The 19,393-nt window shown below is 36.2% G+C and overlaps 1 protein-coding gene and 1 pseudogene across 1 annotated transcript; one reads left to right on the top strand and one right to left on the bottom strand.

The window, feature by feature from the left end:
* Positions 1-1,581: 1,581 nt before the first annotated feature.
* On the bottom strand, positions 1,582-2,669 carry LOC110302286 (olfactory receptor 8D1-like). The gene has a single exon (XM_021173128.1). It carries the CDS (start codon positions 2,640-2,642, stop codon positions 1,665-1,667), a length of 978 nt encoding a protein of 325 aa, XP_021028787.1. The 5' UTR covers positions 2,643-2,669; the 3' UTR covers positions 1,582-1,664.
* A 3,425-nt stretch (positions 2,670-6,094) lies between these two features.
* Positions 6,095-19,168, top strand: LOC110301534 (annotated as a pseudogene).
* The last annotated feature ends 225 nt before the right edge of the window (positions 19,169-19,393 follow it).

The following is a 19,393-nucleotide window of genomic DNA, read 5'->3' as shown; positions in this document are numbered from 1 at the left end:
CCTGTAGGATGTACTGCATGTAGATTTGCACTTTGTATTAATATATTAGAACTCTAAAGATCTGTTTTGTACTTTTTATACTGTTGGATACTTATAACCAAAACTTTAGGGTATTGAATAAATTTAGTCTTATTAGAAAAATAAAAGCTGTCTTTTGACTTTGAAAAAAAATTGCAAAGCTTCTGTAAGGCAAAAGATACTGTCAATAAGACAAAAAGGCCTCCAAGAGATTAGGAAAAGATTTTTACCAATCCTAAATCTGATAGGGGACTAATATCCAATATATACAATGAACTCAAGAAGCTGGACCCCAGAAATTCAAATAACCCCATTTAAAAATGTGGTACAGAGCTAAAGAAAGAATTCTCAACTGAGGAAAACCGAAGGGCTGAGAAGCAAAAAATGTTCAACATCCTAAATCATCTGGGAAATGCAAATCAAAACAACCCTGAGATTCCACCTTACACCAGTTAGAATCACTAAGATCAAAAATTCAGGTGACTACAGATGCTGGCAAGGATGTGGAGAAAGAGAAACACTCCTCCATTGCTGGTGGGTTTCCAAACTTGTACAACCACTCTGGAAATCAATCTGTGGTTTCCTTGGAAAATTGGACATAATACTAACAGAAGAGGATATCATCCTTAGTTAGGTAACCCAATAACAAAAGAAGTCACTAGATATGCACTCACTTTGGTTGTTCTTTCATCTTCCCCCATCTTTGGTATTTCCTCTGCTCTTTCCTTTTCACCATTATCCATATTAATCTCTTTTTTATACTCTCTACTATACATGTCTTTGTCCCTGATTTTGGCCAGGAATATCTGTCTCTTTGGGGTTAGAACTATGTGTTGGAGATTTGTGAGCACTGTGGTGACACAGATGAAGATAGTTGTTCTCCTCCTTCAGATTCCATCAGTAGTCTATAGATAATTCTGTGATGGGAATTACTCCTATTGATTATCTGACGGAACACTCAGGGGCTACCTATGATGCTGAGAATAAATGATAGAAAAAGTCTTATGCCTAAACAAATCATTTGTACTACCGTCCTCTCTAAGGCCTAAGAAACATTGCAGATGATGAGAAAAAAAGAAAAAATAAGAGCTAGAAGATAGGGAAAAGGTGGTAAAATTATATCTTTCAAATATGAAATAGTCATTGTAATCATGAATCAAAAGATGTGCCTACTTCTCCTGAGCAAGGCACAGACCCACTCACAGTTATTCGTATATCATGGAAAGGTTTATTGGACCACAACCCTTCCTACAGTCATAGAACTATGGATATAGAGAGGGTTCAATATGTAACTATTGGATATTAGGAAGAGAAAATAAAGGTGAGAGACAAATCTGAATTATTATTTTATTTATATAAGAGAGAAAGACCAATTTTCCTATCAAAGCACTAATACCTGCTTTATAAACTTATTTTCCATTTTACTGGAAAAAAATCAATGATAAATGGTAAAGCACTTCATTAAAAAAATGAATGCTAAATGTTGCCCCATGGTATAGGGATTGTGCAAAATGCAGGATGCTTTGAGATTAATCCTAGCACCCTAAATATAGATATCCTATATATTGCAAGAGATCAAAGTATATATATCATACTTTCATTAGCACTATTCACTTCTACTTTGTAATATTTGCAAAAAGTAAGACTTATCTTCCTATTGAGAATCTGCCCAGTGCTTTCTTCACATCTTTGTTCCTCAAACTGTATATTAATGGGTTCAGCATGGGGATCACTGTGGTATAGAAAACAGAAGAAACCTTCTCTTGCTCCAGAGAACTACTTGAAGAAGGCTTTAAATACATGAAGGTGATAGACCCAAAGAAGATCCCCACAGCCATGAGATGAGAGCTGCAGGTTCCAAAGGCTTTGGACCTGCCCTTTGATGACTTGATGTGAAGGATGCTGCAGAAGATGAAAATATAGGAAATGGCAACAGCTAGAGTGGGCACCAAGGTGTTGATCCCTCCAATAATAAATATAAGAAGCTCATTGAGATGTGTGTTAGAGCAGGAAAGTTTGAGGAGAGGAAGAGCATCACAGAAGTAATGACTTATGATGTAGGCTTTACAGAAGTTCAGACTCATCATAGCACTTGTGTGTACTACAGCAGAAAAAAGGCCTAGGGTGAAAGCAACTAGCACTAACAGTAAGCAGTGTTTAGAGGACATCATCACATTATACAGCAATGGTCTACAGATGGCCACATAGCGATCATATGCCATAACAGTCAGGAGATAACCCTCAGTGACCACAAAGATTGCAAAGAAAAAGAACTGAGCCATGCACTCCGAATAGGTGATGAAATTTTTCTTCCCAAGAAAGTTCACCAGCATTTTGGGTGTAATGACAGTGGAATAGGAGAGATCAACAAAGGATAAGCTGCTGAGGAAATAGTACATAGGAGTATGCAGCAGTGGACTGACTGTGATGAGCAGTATCATGCCCAAGTTTCCCACTGCTGTCACCACATAGATGCCCAGGAACAGAATGAAGAGGGGCAGCAGGAGCTCAGGCTGCTGTGTTAATCCCACCAAGACAAACACAACTGCTGCAGAATGATTCCCAGTGGCCATTACTTGAAGATTTCTGGAGAAATAGAAATTAAGCATTTTGTTTAATATCATACCACCATGAATATGCCTCCTTTCATGTGCAACTAAAGATTACATTTTGGAAGAGTTTTACTTCACTTCCAAATGAAATTACATCTTCAAAAAGAGATTATTAGCAAAATGTCAATGTACTATTTTCATGTATCACCTGTAAATTTGTTTCCAAGTTGGATGTGAACTCAGATCACAAAATAAAATGCTTTCTAACTTATTTAAAATGACTTACCTCCTGTATTCAGAAGCCAAATTAATTTTTTCCCTAAGGAAGCAGGTTATTTTTTCCCCAACAGAGTCAATTTTTACTGAAAGATGAAGAGTACAAATTCTTTGTGTGTTTGCTTATGCATTTACACACACAACTCAAGGAGCTGAGACATGATTGTTGTGGCTTGAAGCCAATTTTAGCTACTTAGGATATAGTATCAAATTGTTTCCATAGTTTAACCCTTTCTCAAAAATGCAAAAGAAGCTCTGTGACCCAACTAAACAACATTTCAATGAAAGAAACCCAGCAATTGCAGAAATGGGAAACAATTGTTGAAGTTACTAGCAGAGTTTCTCCAGAATCTTTACATACCACAAAGAAGGAAGGGTGAATCTTCTTCAGTCCCACTGCACTTAAAATGGTTTCGTCTTTGTTTTGTTTTTAATCTCCAGCTGGAGGGGAGGTAGACATATACTTATCTAAAAAGCATTGACTCATCCTAAGGAAAAAAAAATGTTCCTAACCAAGAATACTCACCTAACACCTCTTGCATGCTTACTATGTTGAAAAAAGGCTGAGACACAGCTATTTCCCTCACTGTGCCATGATAAAACACAGCCTTCTGTGCTACAATGTTCACAAGGGGTGTTTCCTCTCACTTAATCATTTTCAAAAGTGTCAGTTGCTTAGTACTGTAATCATAATTATAAACCAGGTCTTATGAAACACCTAAATACAATGGACAATTGTTACAAGACAAGAACCTTTGCTCATGAACATACAAGAAAAAATGATGTAACTAAATATCTAACCATTCTATAAGTGGAACCCCATGGTGGTTTTAATCCTGGATCTGAAAGATAAAAGCATGTGCTGCATGTCCTCCCTCAAGATGTATCACAATCTTGTGGGTACCCTCTTTTACAATGTGAAATGTTTTTCTCGTGAAACCTTGTTAGATGGCAGTGTGTATTGTCAGGTTATAGATTTCTCTTCTATTTTGATGGAGATAATTTTTATTGTCTTCCCTTCTTTGATTCTTCCTCTTCCTCTTTCCTACCTACCTGATTTCATGTGGTTTACCTACATCATGACATTGAGTTCTTTACACCACTTGGAAGGGTATATATTTCTCATGTAGAAATCTAAGTTAGAAGATTTAAAGAAAAGACTCAGAACTTGAGTTCAGGGTAAATGGTTTCAGAACAATACTTCACTGGTTTTACCTAAGAGATAGTTGCTATTTTACTGACACTTGTCATCTGACTAAACACAAAACTGAGAGTATGATAGATTCCCAGTGTGAATTATTTTAGATGTCAAAGGATGGACCGGATTTCTAAGCTTCCTTAAATGGCCAAATCTAAATGATGTACAAGAGGAGGGTCATGGGATCTCCTTGCAGTTGACAACATGAGCATAAAGGTCATTTTAGACAAACTTAAAGCAGCAAGAGACCAAATCGAGCAAAGAGTACTTTATCTCATAATTTTATTTACTTTGGAGAAAATTTGGTTAGGGGAAAAATAGAAAAGGGAAAATAGATGTTCCTGGGTTTAACAGAGATATCAAAGGGGATACTAAATATTTAGGGAAAAATTAAGAGAATATGCTCTCAAGCCAGCCTTCAAGAAAGAAAAACCCATTTGTGAAAAGCTTTGACCTATATTTCACATACTTTGGCCTCAATTGATCCTTAAAGGCAAAGAACCAAACCAATGAACCAAATCAATGTTTATGATTTCAACTGAATGCTTACATTGTACTCTCAATGACATTCAGAGTGAACCTGTGTGTTTTGAAATCACTGAAGAGACCACCTGTAAATAAACTTCTCAGTATTCCCCATATCTCTGGGCAACAAAAAGATACATTATACTAAGAGACTGAAATAGTGTATAGGTGCAGCATCAAGAAAGGCTTAATTTTAAAAGCCAATTCATTGCTAATTTGTTTGTGACTTTCAGCAAGTTATTTTGTGAGTTTTTACATGAACAAAGAATGAGAATATAACATTTTCAGAATCTCTATGATGAACAAAAGTCATGAGTGTAAATATTCAGTATATAAAACAGTAATCAATATATATTTAAAACATAACATGGTCACACAGTGTGATTATGTGAAAATATTCCAGCTTAAATGAAGTATAGAGTTTTCTGTATTTCTTTATCTCAAACTCTTCATATAGGTGTGGGTGATGAAAACATATTAACATTTAAGAATAGTTGGCTTATACACAGGTTCAAATTATGGAGGTTCAGAGTGAGGCTAAAAGTACCAAGCACTATTCTGGAGGTCTGAGAGAAATTGTGATATATATTCTTTACCTTGTATGGTATACTCTGGCTAGTGCTTTGAGGACAAAAGAAAAATTAAGAAGTGATTCATGCAGTAAATATGATCAATCTTCTCATGCTCTAAGATGATTCCTTCAAGGTAAAGTCAAAAGGAAGAATTTCAATATACACAAAGGTGATATATTTAGTGTTGATTTTTCATTTACTTTCTCTCTTTTGTATATGTGTAAGTTAATATGCAAGATATAGAGTCCTAGTAAAAACATCCTACAAAAATGTTTTCAGAAATGGAATGCTTCAGTCATAGATTCCCAGTAAACTGGGGTATACTGGTTAAATTTGAATTGGAATCATTCTGTCAGATTGTGAGACCCCATCATAGTAAAGGAACAGTGAAGAATGATAGGAAAAGAGACAGGATATACTCACTACCAGAGAAAATACTCAAACCAATACTCCCAGGTAAAACTAGGATGTTGCCTGTACATAAAAATGATCGTCAAAATCAACTGCTCCTCTACAAGATATTATACTGTTGTCATAAATGATATTAAGAACTTACCTAGGACAGGCACAGAAAATAAAATTCTCATAAATTGTTTGGTTTCTTTTTCATGTAACAGATAATTATGCTGATGTTCAAGGAAATGTCCCCTGCTTTCTTACACATGTTGTGTCAAGTGCTGAAATATATTTTTTTCCAAACTGAATTATCAATATTCATCTAATAGAACAAACTATCAATATCATAAAGAAGATCACCACTAGCTTCCCAGAACCTATGAGTGTGCTATAACCTATGAGTGTGCTATGAGCCTTTATGTGATGCTCCTGAGACTTGGGATTTGTTATGAATTCAAAACACTCATAAGTTCACAAATTCCCTATAGTCTAGACCATTTAAGAAGAGCCTCCAAGAATGACTTTTGAGCCTAATGCTAACTTCTGTCTCGAGAGGAATGGTGATAGTTCCAAAGTAAGTTCTTATATATTTACAAGTCATCTATCAAGATGCAAAATTAAATTAGATGCCATTTTTTTTACTAAGTTTTTATTGATTTTTTATATACAGAAAACTTCTTCTGTTTAGGCTCAGGTAACTCAAAAACATTAAAAAAACAAAACAAACAAAAAACTGTTTACACTCTAAGTGGAAGCCTTGAGAAAGGTGCTATATTTATGAGGAGGAAATAAGCAAGGTCTCAGACACTCTTGAACTCATCACCATGTGGCTGAGTCAGACATGTGCATGTTCTCCCCAGATTCAAGCCCAGATACCCTGTGCTCTTGAAGATGTTTCTTCAGCATTGTTTTCAGGGATTTGTAACCCCACCATTAGATACAAAATTTCTCTGATTTCCTTATTCCTTCATGTTTTGTTTTCTTTTTGTTGTTTTCTTTCTTTTTTGTTTGTTTGTTTGTTTGTTTGTTTGTTTGCTTGTTTGCTTGTTCATGAGGTAGAATCTTGTTATGCAGTCCAAGGACTCAAATGTACAATTCTCTTAACTCAGTGAATTTGGATCACACATGACCCAGCTGCTTTGGTTCTCTTTTAAAATTTTAATGTACTGAAAATGTATTTTTCTCATATAATATATCATGAAAATGGATTACCCTCCCTCTGTTCCTCCAAGTTCCTCTTTATATCCTGTCCCATCTTTATCCAATCCCTTTCTGTCTTTCATTAGAAAACAATCAGGCTTATAAGGGACAATGATGATACAAACTATGATATAAAAAACATAACACATCACATAAGAATAGGAAAAAATAAAGAAAAGGAGGAAAAGGCATGAGAAAGAGATACATACACAGAGATCCACTCAATTTTACACAGCGTTCAGGAAAAAATTACTAAAGTGGAAGACATAATATATATGGAAAGGAAGTATAGGGTAAATATATTATTGATTTTTTAATTTATTTTTTCACACTCCATATTTTTATCCCCCAGCCTCATCTACCCTCTGACTGCTTCACATCCCATACCTCCTCCCCACCCACCTGTCTTCACATGGATGCCCCAACCCCACCTGACCTCCAAACTCCATGGGGCCTCCAGTCTCTTGAGGGCTAGGTGCATCATCTCTTACTGAATACAGACCTGACAGTCCTCTACTGTATGTGTGTTGGCTGCTTCATATCAGCTGGTATATATTGCCTGCTTGGTGGTAAAGTGTTTGAGAGAACTCGGGTGTCCCGATTAATTAAGACTGCTGGTCCTCCTACAGAATCACAATTCTCTTCAGCTTCTTTCAGCCTTCCCTAATTCAACAACAGGGGTCAGCTGCTTCTGTCCATTGGTTGGGTGCAAAGTCGTGATACAACATGATAAGACAAGAATTCCCCAAATTTCTCACTGATTTTTTTTCTGTTTACCATCTACTAGTGCATGTCGTCTACCCTAAAGAGTAGACTCCCTTGGAGGGGGGTGGGGTGGGCAATTTTCATTTGCAAGCAGTTATCAATTGAAGATAGCTTCTGAATTAAGTATGGAGGCATATGTCCACTTCTCCATTGAGCCCTAGGACAGAATCTATTGCAGACACCTATAGGTCCTGTGCATGCTACCTCAATCTCTGTGAGTCCACATGTGAGTATGATCTCACTTATTTAGGGGGCCCTGTCTCCATGGAGTTCTCCATACCCTCTGGTTTATATAATCTTATTGTGTAATATTCCACTTCCAATATATTGTAACAGGAAATTTTATGTGCTGTAAACAGATATTTTACAGATAAAGTTTTTTTAGGTAGGTTGGGGAAATCTTAAGTCTTAAATATCATTTTGTTTGCAAGACTACTGATTAAATTTAATTAAACTGTATGTGTTCTTTCATTTTAAACACAATTAGATGACTTGTCAAAATGCAGACTACATGAGTCAAATTAAACAGTATAAAACCTGAAAACAACAGAGAGCAGAAAATGAGAAGAAATTTTAAAGTATGCATTTTAATGGGTAATATTAATTTTCCTCAATGTAAGAGATGGTGATGTCAAGGGTGTTTTTATTTTGTGGACATTTTGATATTTTTTCCATATTTACCATTTCAATGTCATTATGTTGTATAATCAGTGATGTGTCCTCAATCATTACAGCTTTTATTGCCAAATGAAACCACATACTTATGGTCACTTCATCTTTGACAAAGGAGCTAAAACCATCTGATAGAAAGAAGACAGCATTTTCAACCAATAGTACTGGTTCAACTGATGGTCAACATGCAGAAGAATGCAAACTGATCTGTTCTCATCTCCCTGTACAAAGCTCAAGTGGATCAAGGACCTCCACCTAAAACCAGATACACTGAATCTAATAAAAGAGAAAGTGGGGGAAAGCCTCAAATACATGGGCACATATGAAAATTTCCTGAACAGAATACCAGTGGCTTATGTGCTAAGATCAAGAATGGACAAATGGAACCTCATAAAATTGCAAACCGTCTGTAAGGTAAAGGACACTGTCAACAGAACAAAATGACAACCAACTTATTGGGAAAAAATCTTTAACAATCCCACATCTGATAGAAGGCTAATATCCAATGTATACAAAGAATTCAAGAAGTTGGATTTCAAATCACTAAATAACCCTATTAAAAAAATAGGGGAACAGTCCTAAATAGAGAATTGTCAACTGAGGAAACTCAAATGGCAGAGAAAAACCTAAAGAAGTATTCAACATCCTTAGTCATCAGGGAAATGCAAATCAAAACAACCCCAAGATTCCACCTCACACCAGTCTGAAGGGCTAAGATCAGAAACTCAAGTGACAGCAGATGTGGGAGAGGATGTGAAGAAAGAGGAACACTAATCCATTGTTGGTGGGATTGCAAGCTTGTACAACCACTCTGAAAATCAGTGTGACAGTTCCTCAGAAAATTGGACATAGTACTACCAGAAGATTCAGCAATATCTCTCCTGGGCATATACCCAAAAGATGTTCCAACCGGTAATAAGGACGCATGCTCCACTATCTTCATAGCAGCCTTATTTATAATAGCCAGAAGTTGGAAAGAACCCAGATGCCCCTCAACAGAGGAATGGATACAGAAAATGTGGTACATTTACACAATGGAGTACTACTCAGTCAGTAACTGAAGAATGGTTCATAGTAGTCATTTTTTATAAAATGTTATATAAAGGAAAGGGGAGATAAAAGGTTAAAGATGAGTATTATATTCTAATTCTCTTTTGGTGTATTCCAACTCTGATAACCTCCTTTGCTCTGCCTTTCTGACATCCAAAGACCTTTTGAAAAATTACTTTTTATCTTTTGAATTTATAATATAATGACATTGTTTTTCTTTCCCTTTCCTCCACCAAAGCCCTTGTATATAATTCCCCTTGCTCTATTTCAAATTCTTAAACCCCCTTTCATTGATTATTATGCATGAATGTATTTGTGTGTGGATACATATATAGTCCTTATTACAGACTGTTCAGTTTGTATCATGTTACTTGTATGCATGTTTTCAGGGACGACCATTTGGTATTTAATAAGAAATCACTGTTCTCTTCCCTAGGTAAGATGGTGTCTCCTGCTTTCAAAATTCCTTAGTTTCCTGAAATCCTTTGTACAGATTTGAGGCCTCATAGGTCTTCAAAACCTATAGACAAATAATTTAACAGGTTTGTTTGCATCCCACCTTATTAGCTGTTCCGTCTCTAACCTTTGTCTTGCCATTTTGTTCATTAAACTTTGTAAGTGCATTAAATTAAGAATAATTATTCTAATAAATATTAGAATAACCGAAGTTTTATGTTTGCATAATTAAGATGAGACCACTAATCATTTACACCTGAGTACATACCAATGGAGCCATCAGGTTTATAAAACTGTCACATGTAATATAGCTCAGATAATATAAAAAATAATAATCTAAAAACTACTCCTTTTTAAATTATTTTTATTAGGTATTTTTTTCTTTTACATTGCCAATGCTATCCCAAAAGTCCCCCACATCCTCCCCCACCCACTCGCACTTCTTGGCCCTGGCGTTGCCCTGTACTGAGGCATATAATGTTTGCATGACCAATGGGTCTCTCTTTCTACTGATGGCCAACTTGGCCATCTTCTGATACATATGCAGCTAGAGACATGAGCTCTGGGGGTTACTGGTTAGTTCATATTGTTGTTCCACCTATAGGGTTGCAGATCCCCCCAGCACCTTGGGTACTTTCTCTAGCTCCTCCATTGGGGGCCCTGTGATCCATCCAATAGCTGACTGTGAGCATCCATTTCTGTGTTTGCTAGGCCCCGGCATAGTCTCACAAGAGACAGCTATATCAGGGTTCTTTCAGCAAAATCTTGCTGGTGTATGCAATGGTGTCTGCGTTTGGAGGCTGATTATGGGAAGGATCCCCGGGTATGGCAGTCTCTAGATGGTCCATCCTTTCGCCTCAACTCCAAACTTTGTCTCTGTAACTCCTTCCATGGGTGATTTGTTCCCAATTCTAAGAAGGGGCAAAGTAAACACACTTTGGTCTTCGTTCTTCTTGAAAACTACTCCTGTTTAATTTCTCAGTGCATTTGCATAAGTTAACACCATGGTCCCTAAAACTGGGAGCACAGATATAGTAAAAGAGATACTGTGTATAAAAGAAAAGAGTATAGAAAAAGCTTTTTCTATCCCAGACTTGCAGTCTTTCATGACTCATATCAGAAGATATGAATGATTAGGGCATTATCCATCTTGGTGTAGATGTAAAATGAGAAGTATATTGCTACAGTACATAAAGTATAGCTAAGGACAGGCATGTACAAATAGCAAAGTAGAGCTTACTTCTAGGTGTACTATCTGAACCACCAATAAACCAGTGTTCTTTTAGGACTTTCATGCATCATTTGAAGCCAAAGTCTCACTGACATTTCTTTCAAAGCCATGAATATCTTCTGAAAACCTGAAATAGTACATGAGGGTGAGGGGCCTAAGAAGTGTGACTGAGTCATCGTTAGAACACTGTGGAAAATTCCATGGTAGATCAGGTGACTCATATCTGTAATTCCAGTATTTATCAGAAATATGGTGTGTAGATCAGCAGGGAGGGTTCTACCCTGAATTCAAACCTAACACATTGGTGATGTAGCTTAGTGTTAAGCATTTGTCTGGTATATCAAAGACACTTTCAAAGATACCGAGGAACAAAATTGTTGTTCCTCAATTTTGGAGAAAAAAAATACCTTAATTCTTTATTTTTATTTCTTTTACTTTACTTGACACCTTTTATATTTTAAGGTGCTGTCATCTAAAAGAAGAAAGTTTGTACATTTTCAAGTTCTTGAAGATTTTTATTTTCTGAGAATTTTCAAATGAAGAGAATTAGAAACTCATTTTCTTAGGCATGTGTTTTGATGTCAAAATAAATGCAGCTCAGTGATAAAGCTTTTGACTCACATGTAAGGGGATCAAGGTTGAAGATCTAGTACTCCTCCACCCGCAGATTAAATTATAGATGCTCTTATTTAAACCCATGGAAGTGGTCTACAGTCTGTGAAGTTGCCTCCCTCACTTTGTAGTTTATCTCATCATAACAGGTGCACAGTGATATCTAATTATTGTTTCATTTGTACTTCTATGGTAAGGACAATGGATGCCTTCTACAATATTTATTCACATTCATGTACCTTACTTGAAAAAACATACTTTCAAAGAATTTTCCATTTTTTCATGAAGCTGAAGAATTATGTGATTTTTATCGAGTATAAAAAATTTATAATTTTTTCTTTTTGAATATGTAATTTGTTTATTTTACTCAGTATGAATTTCTCAAAATTTTATTATAGACAAACATTATATAACCTTTGACGTTTTAACTTTTAATTTGAGATCAATTTTAGGCATAAAGTTCCAAATATGATATATTTTACAAATAAACAGTAGCACAATTCTCTTAATGATATATGAAACGTATTATACATTTTAACTTTTATTTAAAGTTAAGTAATTGTATTGTTGAATTTATTATTGCCCAGTATCCTGATTTTTATTTCATAGGTTTGAAAATTACTCTTCTATTTTTGTGCCAGAAGCCTCCATGTTTATTCCATTACATGTTATTAGGTTCTTTTTATTATTTTTTTTATTCACTTTACATGCTGAACACAGAGCCTACTTCCTCCTCTCCTCCTAGTCTCATCCTTACATGCCCTTCCCCCTAGTGTCTCCTCCCTCTTTTCTGTAAGAAGGGGATGCCCATCATGGCTACCAACATATGCTAGCACACCAAATCACAGCAGGACTAAGTTCATCCTCTCCTTTTGAGGCCAGACAAGGCAGCCCAACTAGGGGAAGGGGATCCAAGGGCAGGTAACTGAGTCATAGAGAACCCCTGCTTCAATTGTTAGGGAACCCACATGAAGAGCAAGCTGTGCATCCACTACAAATGTGGGGAGATCTAGGTTCAGTTCTAGATCACTGGTTGGTTGTTTAATCTCTTATTCCAGTTTAGTCTACTCTGTAGGTCTTACTGTGGTGTCCTTGACCATTCGGGTTCCTTCAATCATTCCCCCAACTCTTCCACAAAATTCAGAATTCTGCCTAATGTTTAGCTATGGAATTCTGTGTCTGTTTCCATCAGCTGCTGGATGAAGCCTCTCAGAAGATAGTTTTGCTAGCCTTCTGTCAGTAAGCATAGTAGAATATCATTAATAAAGTCAGATTGGTACTTTCCCATGGGGTGGGTTTCAAGTTGGGCCAGTCATTTGCTATATGTTCTTTTACTACAGAGATAATGATATTTTTAGCTAATTTGTTTGTTTTTACATTGAATAATTTTTATTCACTTAGAATACTTCATATTATGTTGCCTAGACTTTAATTTATGTTAAGATTTTCTGGCATACAATGACTTATGTTTGCTTTTATGTTTTAATCAATGCAATTTAAATCAAACAAGCAATTCGTCTCCCAGTTTCTATAGACAATGACTCTAGATCAGTTTCAACAATGTTAATATACTGCTATGTGTTTTTTTTTCCTTCAAATATTTCATCGAGGGGCTAGCATGGGATTTAATTGATGTTAGCATTCTCCAAATTTCTATAGTAGCACTTTTATACCCATTACACAGTCACAATGATGCTTAGTGTGAGCCAGCATTGTTCCTTGTATGATCCCTTTGTTTATATGCATATGTACATATATATATACACACGCATACTCACAAAAGGATATGCATGCCGGAATTGTCTGTGCAACAAGGTTCTATACAGTTATTTTTTATTTATGTTGCTTTCACATTCCCAAAACCTAATAATTTCTATTTCTAAAGCACAGCTGTGGGACAAAGGAGGGAGAAAATGAAAAGAAAAAAAGATAGTTTCCAAATGGAAAAAGAGTGAGAGAAAACAACATGATTCCTTTACACTTTAGAAAAAGGAAGCCTGCTGGGTGTGGTGGCACATGCCTTTAATCCCAGCACTCAGGAGGCAGAGGCAGGCAGATTTCTGAGTTTGCGTCAGCCTGGTCTACTAAGTGAGTTCCAGGACAGCCAGGGCTATACAGAGAAACCCTGTCTCAAAAAAACCAAAAAACCAAAAAAACAAAACAAAACAAAACAACAACAACAATATATATATATATGGAAGCCTATAGTATCAAAAGATTGTCACTATCCCGAGCAGCCATGACATAGTTTATTTGAATGTCTTCATCTCAAAAACACCAAGCGAACAAAAAGGAAAAGAAACAAACAAAAACAAGAGTACCTAGTACATACAAAGGTTCTAGGGAACATACTCTTTATCTTGTTTTTGTCTTTCTAAATCTTACCCCTAGTTTGGAACCTTCTCATATTTCTAATAATTGTCTCCCCCACTAGGTTTCTTAAACCCTCGTGCTTCTTTATGTGTCAGCTGTCCATGTGGGACATATTTTCCCTTCATTGAGCTTTCCCTAGAAGCTGTTCGACCTCTAGGGAAATAGTCAAGCTGTAATATTTGTTGTCCAGCCTCTATGTGCTGTGAAAATGCATGCTTAAACAAAGTCCTGATTGGAACAGTCTGAAAGGCTGGACCAAGTGAGTTAGTTGCTTTGAAGTTGTCCTGGAAGCAAGTTTTGATGGAACAGCAGTTGAGGTAGTTCCTTCTGTGAGGCTGTATCACATGGGCTACTTGTTTTGTCTTCAGTGGTGACTGGCCGTTTTGATCTGAAAACACATAAATTCTCACAAGAAATATACATTTCTGTAGTAACATATGTAACAAATGCGTACACATATCAGTTAAAGATAATCCTCCGTTCTTTCTTTGAGCAAGTGAAATATATCTGTCTTTCTTAAGTTAGTTTAGACTGTATAACCAAACTGCAATATAATTTCCCATACAGGACATATGAAAAGATGTCTTACAATAATAAGTCATAAGGACTCTGTAGCTAACAAGATTTATTGTTAACATACAGATATTTAAGTCTCAGTCAATCTCAGAGCTGTTGAAATGTAGAGAGATCAGCATGTATTAACCTGCCAGGTTAATCCTACAAATTTCTTTCTTCCTGTCTGTAGCCAAGATCTTCATGAGGTCTCTTCTGTCAATTTCTGAAATTTTGGATGTAAGACAAGTTTTTCTTTTCCTGTTGGAACAAATGCAAAATCTCCTCTTCAATGCAACAAATATCCTTTTTTCAATTCTGAAATTAGAACTTCTATAGGCAGAATGCCTGTAGTATTTGTAGAATTTAAGTGAAAGAGTTGGCATGTTGCTACAGGCAAAGACTTTATTATGTGAGAAGGCAATAGAAGTTGTCTAGAAGCTTACAGTTTGAGGTTAGTCTCTCAGGCAAGCTGACACACTGGAAAAGATCTTCTCATGACTACTTCCAGACTGCCATTGTTTTAATCTTGATGAGGAAAGTAATAAACTTGAATTTAAAAATTCCCTAAAGGCATATGAAAGAAATGATGGAGGGGACAATGAATGTCTTCAAGACTTCATAGCATGCACATGCTGTGAACATCATTGTACAGATGCATCTTAGATTCTGAGGCAGAGACACCCTGAACTCATCTAAATACCAAAGAAAATAACTTGAGTTTCCTTTGCAGTACAGTAGAACATCCCTTGTTGTGTAATGTGGCAAGTATCTCCAGTTCCAGTGTTCTTGCAGAGATTGGGTTGGACATCACCCATAAGTTCAAGTAGTGAAGAACTCTCAGAAAATCCAGGGCCTAGGATATAGCTCAGCCACAGAGCACTAACCTAGCTAGCTCAGACACTGGGTCAAATCCTCAGTACTGGGAAAATATCCACTTGGCTTCCAGCAGAAAAAACGTTTTTGTATGTTTTATTTTTCTTTTCTCTAACAGTATTTCACTATGTATTCACTGAATATCTAAAACATCTAAAAGCAGGAAATATCTAAATAGTTATTTTAAAATGTTTTATTTTCTGGAAAATAATTGTTTTAATTAAAAATAGCACAGACATATTTTCTTTATTGGTTTTTTCATTTTTAATTGGTTATTTTATTTATTTACATTTCAAATGTTATCCCCCTTCCCAGTTTCCCCTTCACAAGCCCTCTACCCTCTCTTCTTTTCCTGCTACATCTATGAAAATGCTCCCCCACCATCCCACCCACTCCTGCCTCAGCAGGCTAGCATTCCCCTATTCTGTGTCATCAAACCTCCACAGGACCAAGGAGCTCTCCTCCTAGTGATGCCAGATAAGGCAGTCCTCTCCTACATATCCAGCTGGAGCCATCGGTACCCACTGTGTATTCTTGTGTTGGTGGTTTAATTCCTGGGAGCTTTGGGCGCGTCCAGATGTTTGATATTGTTGTTTTTCCTATGTGGTAGCAAACCCCTTCAGCTCCTCGAGTCCTTGACCTAACTTCTTCATTGGAGTCCCCGTGCTCAGTCCAGTGTTTGGCTGTGAATATCCGCATCTGTATTGGTTCAGCTCTGGCAGAGTCTCTCAGGGGACAGCTATACCAGGCTCCTTTCAGCCAAGCACTTATTGTCATCAGCAATAGTGTCTGGGTTTAGTTTCAGCAGATTGGATGGATCCTTAAATGAGGAAGTCTCTGGATGGCCTTTCCTTCAGTTTCTGCTCCATTCTTTGTCCCTCCATCTCGTTTTGACAGGAGGAATTCTGGATTAATATTTTTGAGGTAAGTAGGTGGCACCATCCCTCAACTGGGAGCCATGCCTATTCACTGGATATAGTCTCTAAAGGTTCTATTTCCCCTTTGTTGTGTATTTTGGCTAAACTCCTCCCTGTTGGGTCCTGGGGAGATCTTGAATTCCTGGCATCTGGGACTTTCATTTCCCCTCCTCCACTACTACACACCTACTTTCAAATTCCTGACCTTCTGTACAATTTGCAATAATCCATGATATGCATAAGTATAGTTTTTGTCAGTTGTTAGACATGAATTTAGATTAATTGACTTTTTATTTTTATTTTTTATATAATGGTTCATTTATCCCAAAAGAAATATTGAAAAGGCTACTCTTTGGCTACTTTCTTATAGAGTTTGCCAAAAATAAATTATTCATGTATACAAGATTTTACATATATTTTTACATTATTTTACACTAAATTATACATATATGCAATAAAATATATTGTTTTCTGAGTTCTCTATTTGATCCTGTTGAGGTATATCTCTACCTTCACCTGTGCACATGAACTCAAGGAAACAATGATTAAGATTTAAATCTGTGTGATCTTTAACACTTTGTTTTGTATATGAAAGGGAGAAATGATTAACTGTATTTTAACTATAATAAAAATGTCAAAATTTGCCTCTCAATTATGATTCTTTGTTTACATGCAACCTATAGAATTAACTTATTATCACTAAATATTTTAATATGTTTCAAATGGGCATTTTATTGTTTATATGGTTTAGATTTAAAAAAAAAACATTCTTAGCAAATTGTGTTTTCCAATCCATGAAAATAGTATGTTTCTCCAATATCCTCTGGGTGTGGATATTGGAGGACAACTTGAGGGTTTTTTGTCTCTCTGGTATGTGGCTCCTGTGGATTGAATCTATGCCCTCAGTTTTGGAAACAAGTGCTTTTATGCCTGAGCCACCAGGCTAGTCAATCTATATACCTTAAAGGAGAGTTTCTCAACCTTCCTACTACTACAAATTTTTAATACAGTTCCTCATGCTGTGGAAATTGCCAACCATAAAATTATATCATTGCTACTACAAAACTATAATTTGGCTAGTGTTGTGAGTCATGCAACTTTCTGAGATTCAGGAGATCTCATATGTATCCCCTATCACTGTCTTAAGTTGTGCATAATGCTTCTGCTATAACTGGAACTATTTAGTGTCTTTGTTTATATAAAAAAAATGCAGGGTGTCTTCTGTTCTTATTGTTCTTCTAATTCAACTATTTATTGCTAGAGGCTTTGTGTGGTATCTCTGAGACTTATTTACAAAAATATAAACTGTTTTTTTTTTTTTCAAAATATCCTCTTGCATTTGGCTTTCTGTCCTTTGCTACAATGGCTAGAACTCCCAATATCTTATTAGGCGTATCTATTATCTAAGGATTCAGTATATTCTAATGCCATATTTTTGTCTACTAAAGTTTTTATGTGTGTTTCTATTGAGGAAGTCTGTCTTTCCAGTCATTTCAAATATCCACCTGCCTATAGATATCGCATGGAACATTATAATAGATGTTTCAATATTAAAAATAATATCTGTACAATCTCAGAGCTAATATCTGGAAACTGAGTGCATTTTCTTATTTGCTTGGAAATTTGCACCCAATACACTTCTATGAATGGAGTATTCTTTGGAATTTTTTTTCCTTTTTCTGCTTCCTATGGCTTAGCAAAGTCCTTGAAAAAATGACTGTTTTCTGCCTAAACTCTTTTTTTTTTTTTTTAAAAGATTTCTTTATTATATGTAAGTACACTGTAGCTGTCTTCAGACACTTCAGAAGAGGGCGCCAGATCTCGTTGCGGATGGTTGTGAGCCACCATGTGGTTGCTGGGATTTGAACTCTGGACCTTCGGAAGAGCAGTCGGATGCTCTTACCCACTGAGCCATCTCACCAGCCCCTGCCTAAACTCTTAAATATAATCATTGGAAAAAAAAAAAAGAGAGAGCTCAATATGAGTAAAGTACAAATCAAAGTTAAACTTTAATCCAACTCAGCAAAAACTAAAATTCTTCAATTATAACAACTAATATTTATTGTCTTCATGTTTTGTTTTTTTTTTTTTTTTTTTTTTTGTGTAGATCATCTCCTATAAGGTTTGGCAAACATAAAACCAACAAATGCATGAAAGAAATCCTTTGCTTGCCATCAGTGTTTGTCTTAGAGGTCTGTGTTCTGCTTTGAAACCAGCCATTCTCAAAGTTCTGAGGAATCTTTCGGTGGCGAATCAATTTATCCTACTGGGAATGGCACACAAAGAGGTTTGAAACTATGTTTTTTGTGCCAGGTCTTCTTCCACCATTTCAGAAAATACAGTGATTGATGATGGCTGCTTTGTTGACATATGCCGCCATTTAAGGTACACAATAATCATGAACCACACAGTGTGTGTCCCACAAAGTGGGGACATTATTTTATGACTACATTCTGGCTTTCCATCTGACAAATTTCACTTTTCAGTTGCCCTACTGTGGTTTTAATGAGGTAGACTATTATTTTTGTGGTGTCTCTTTGATTCTGAAACTGGCTTGTATAAGCACATCAGCCCTGAGAATAATGGGGGCTCATTAGTGTGGGCCTGATGCCCCTAAGATGCTTCCTCTTCATTTTCACCACCTTCAACTGCAAACTTGGTACTCTTCTGCAGTGCTGCTCAGCTGAAGGGCAGCATACAGCATTCTCCACCTGGAGTGCCCACATCACAGCAATCCTCTTTACCTTTATGCCAGTTATCCTCATATAACTCCAGCTCATCCCAATACCTGGCTTAATGCAGTTGTTTCAGTCTTAAATAATCTGTTCACCACTATGGTGAATTCTATAGTCTATGGCCTGAGAAATAAGAAAATAAAATATTCTCTGAAAAAGGAACAATAAGTGCTGATTCTGTCCCAAAAATGATAAAGAAAGGCTTAGATCATAATACTATAATAATAATTTATTTTCTTTTAACAGTATGCTTTTCTGCCCAGTGGATAACACAGTTATCACCACTGCTTTGAAGATTTGAGGATAAAAAGAAAATTATTCTAGGTGAGGTAATAAATCATTTTATTATTAAGTTCTATCTCTATCCCACTGGCAAATTATCTGAAATTTTATGGTCCTTTGCTAGACTTAAGTTCT

Source organism: Mus caroli, chromosome 9, assembly GCF_900094665.2.
Source record: "Mus caroli chromosome 9, CAROLI_EIJ_v1.1, whole genome shotgun sequence".
Taxonomy (NCBI): Eukaryota; Metazoa; Chordata; class Mammalia; order Rodentia; family Muridae; genus Mus; species Mus caroli.
This window is presented reverse-complemented; position numbering and strand designations above follow the sequence as displayed.

Excerpts from the sequence above, each read along its gene's own strand:
- LOC110302286 (XM_021173128.1), bottom strand. The coding sequence starts at position 2,642 with ATGATATTAAACAAAATGCTTAATTTCTATTTCTCCAGAAATCTTCAA.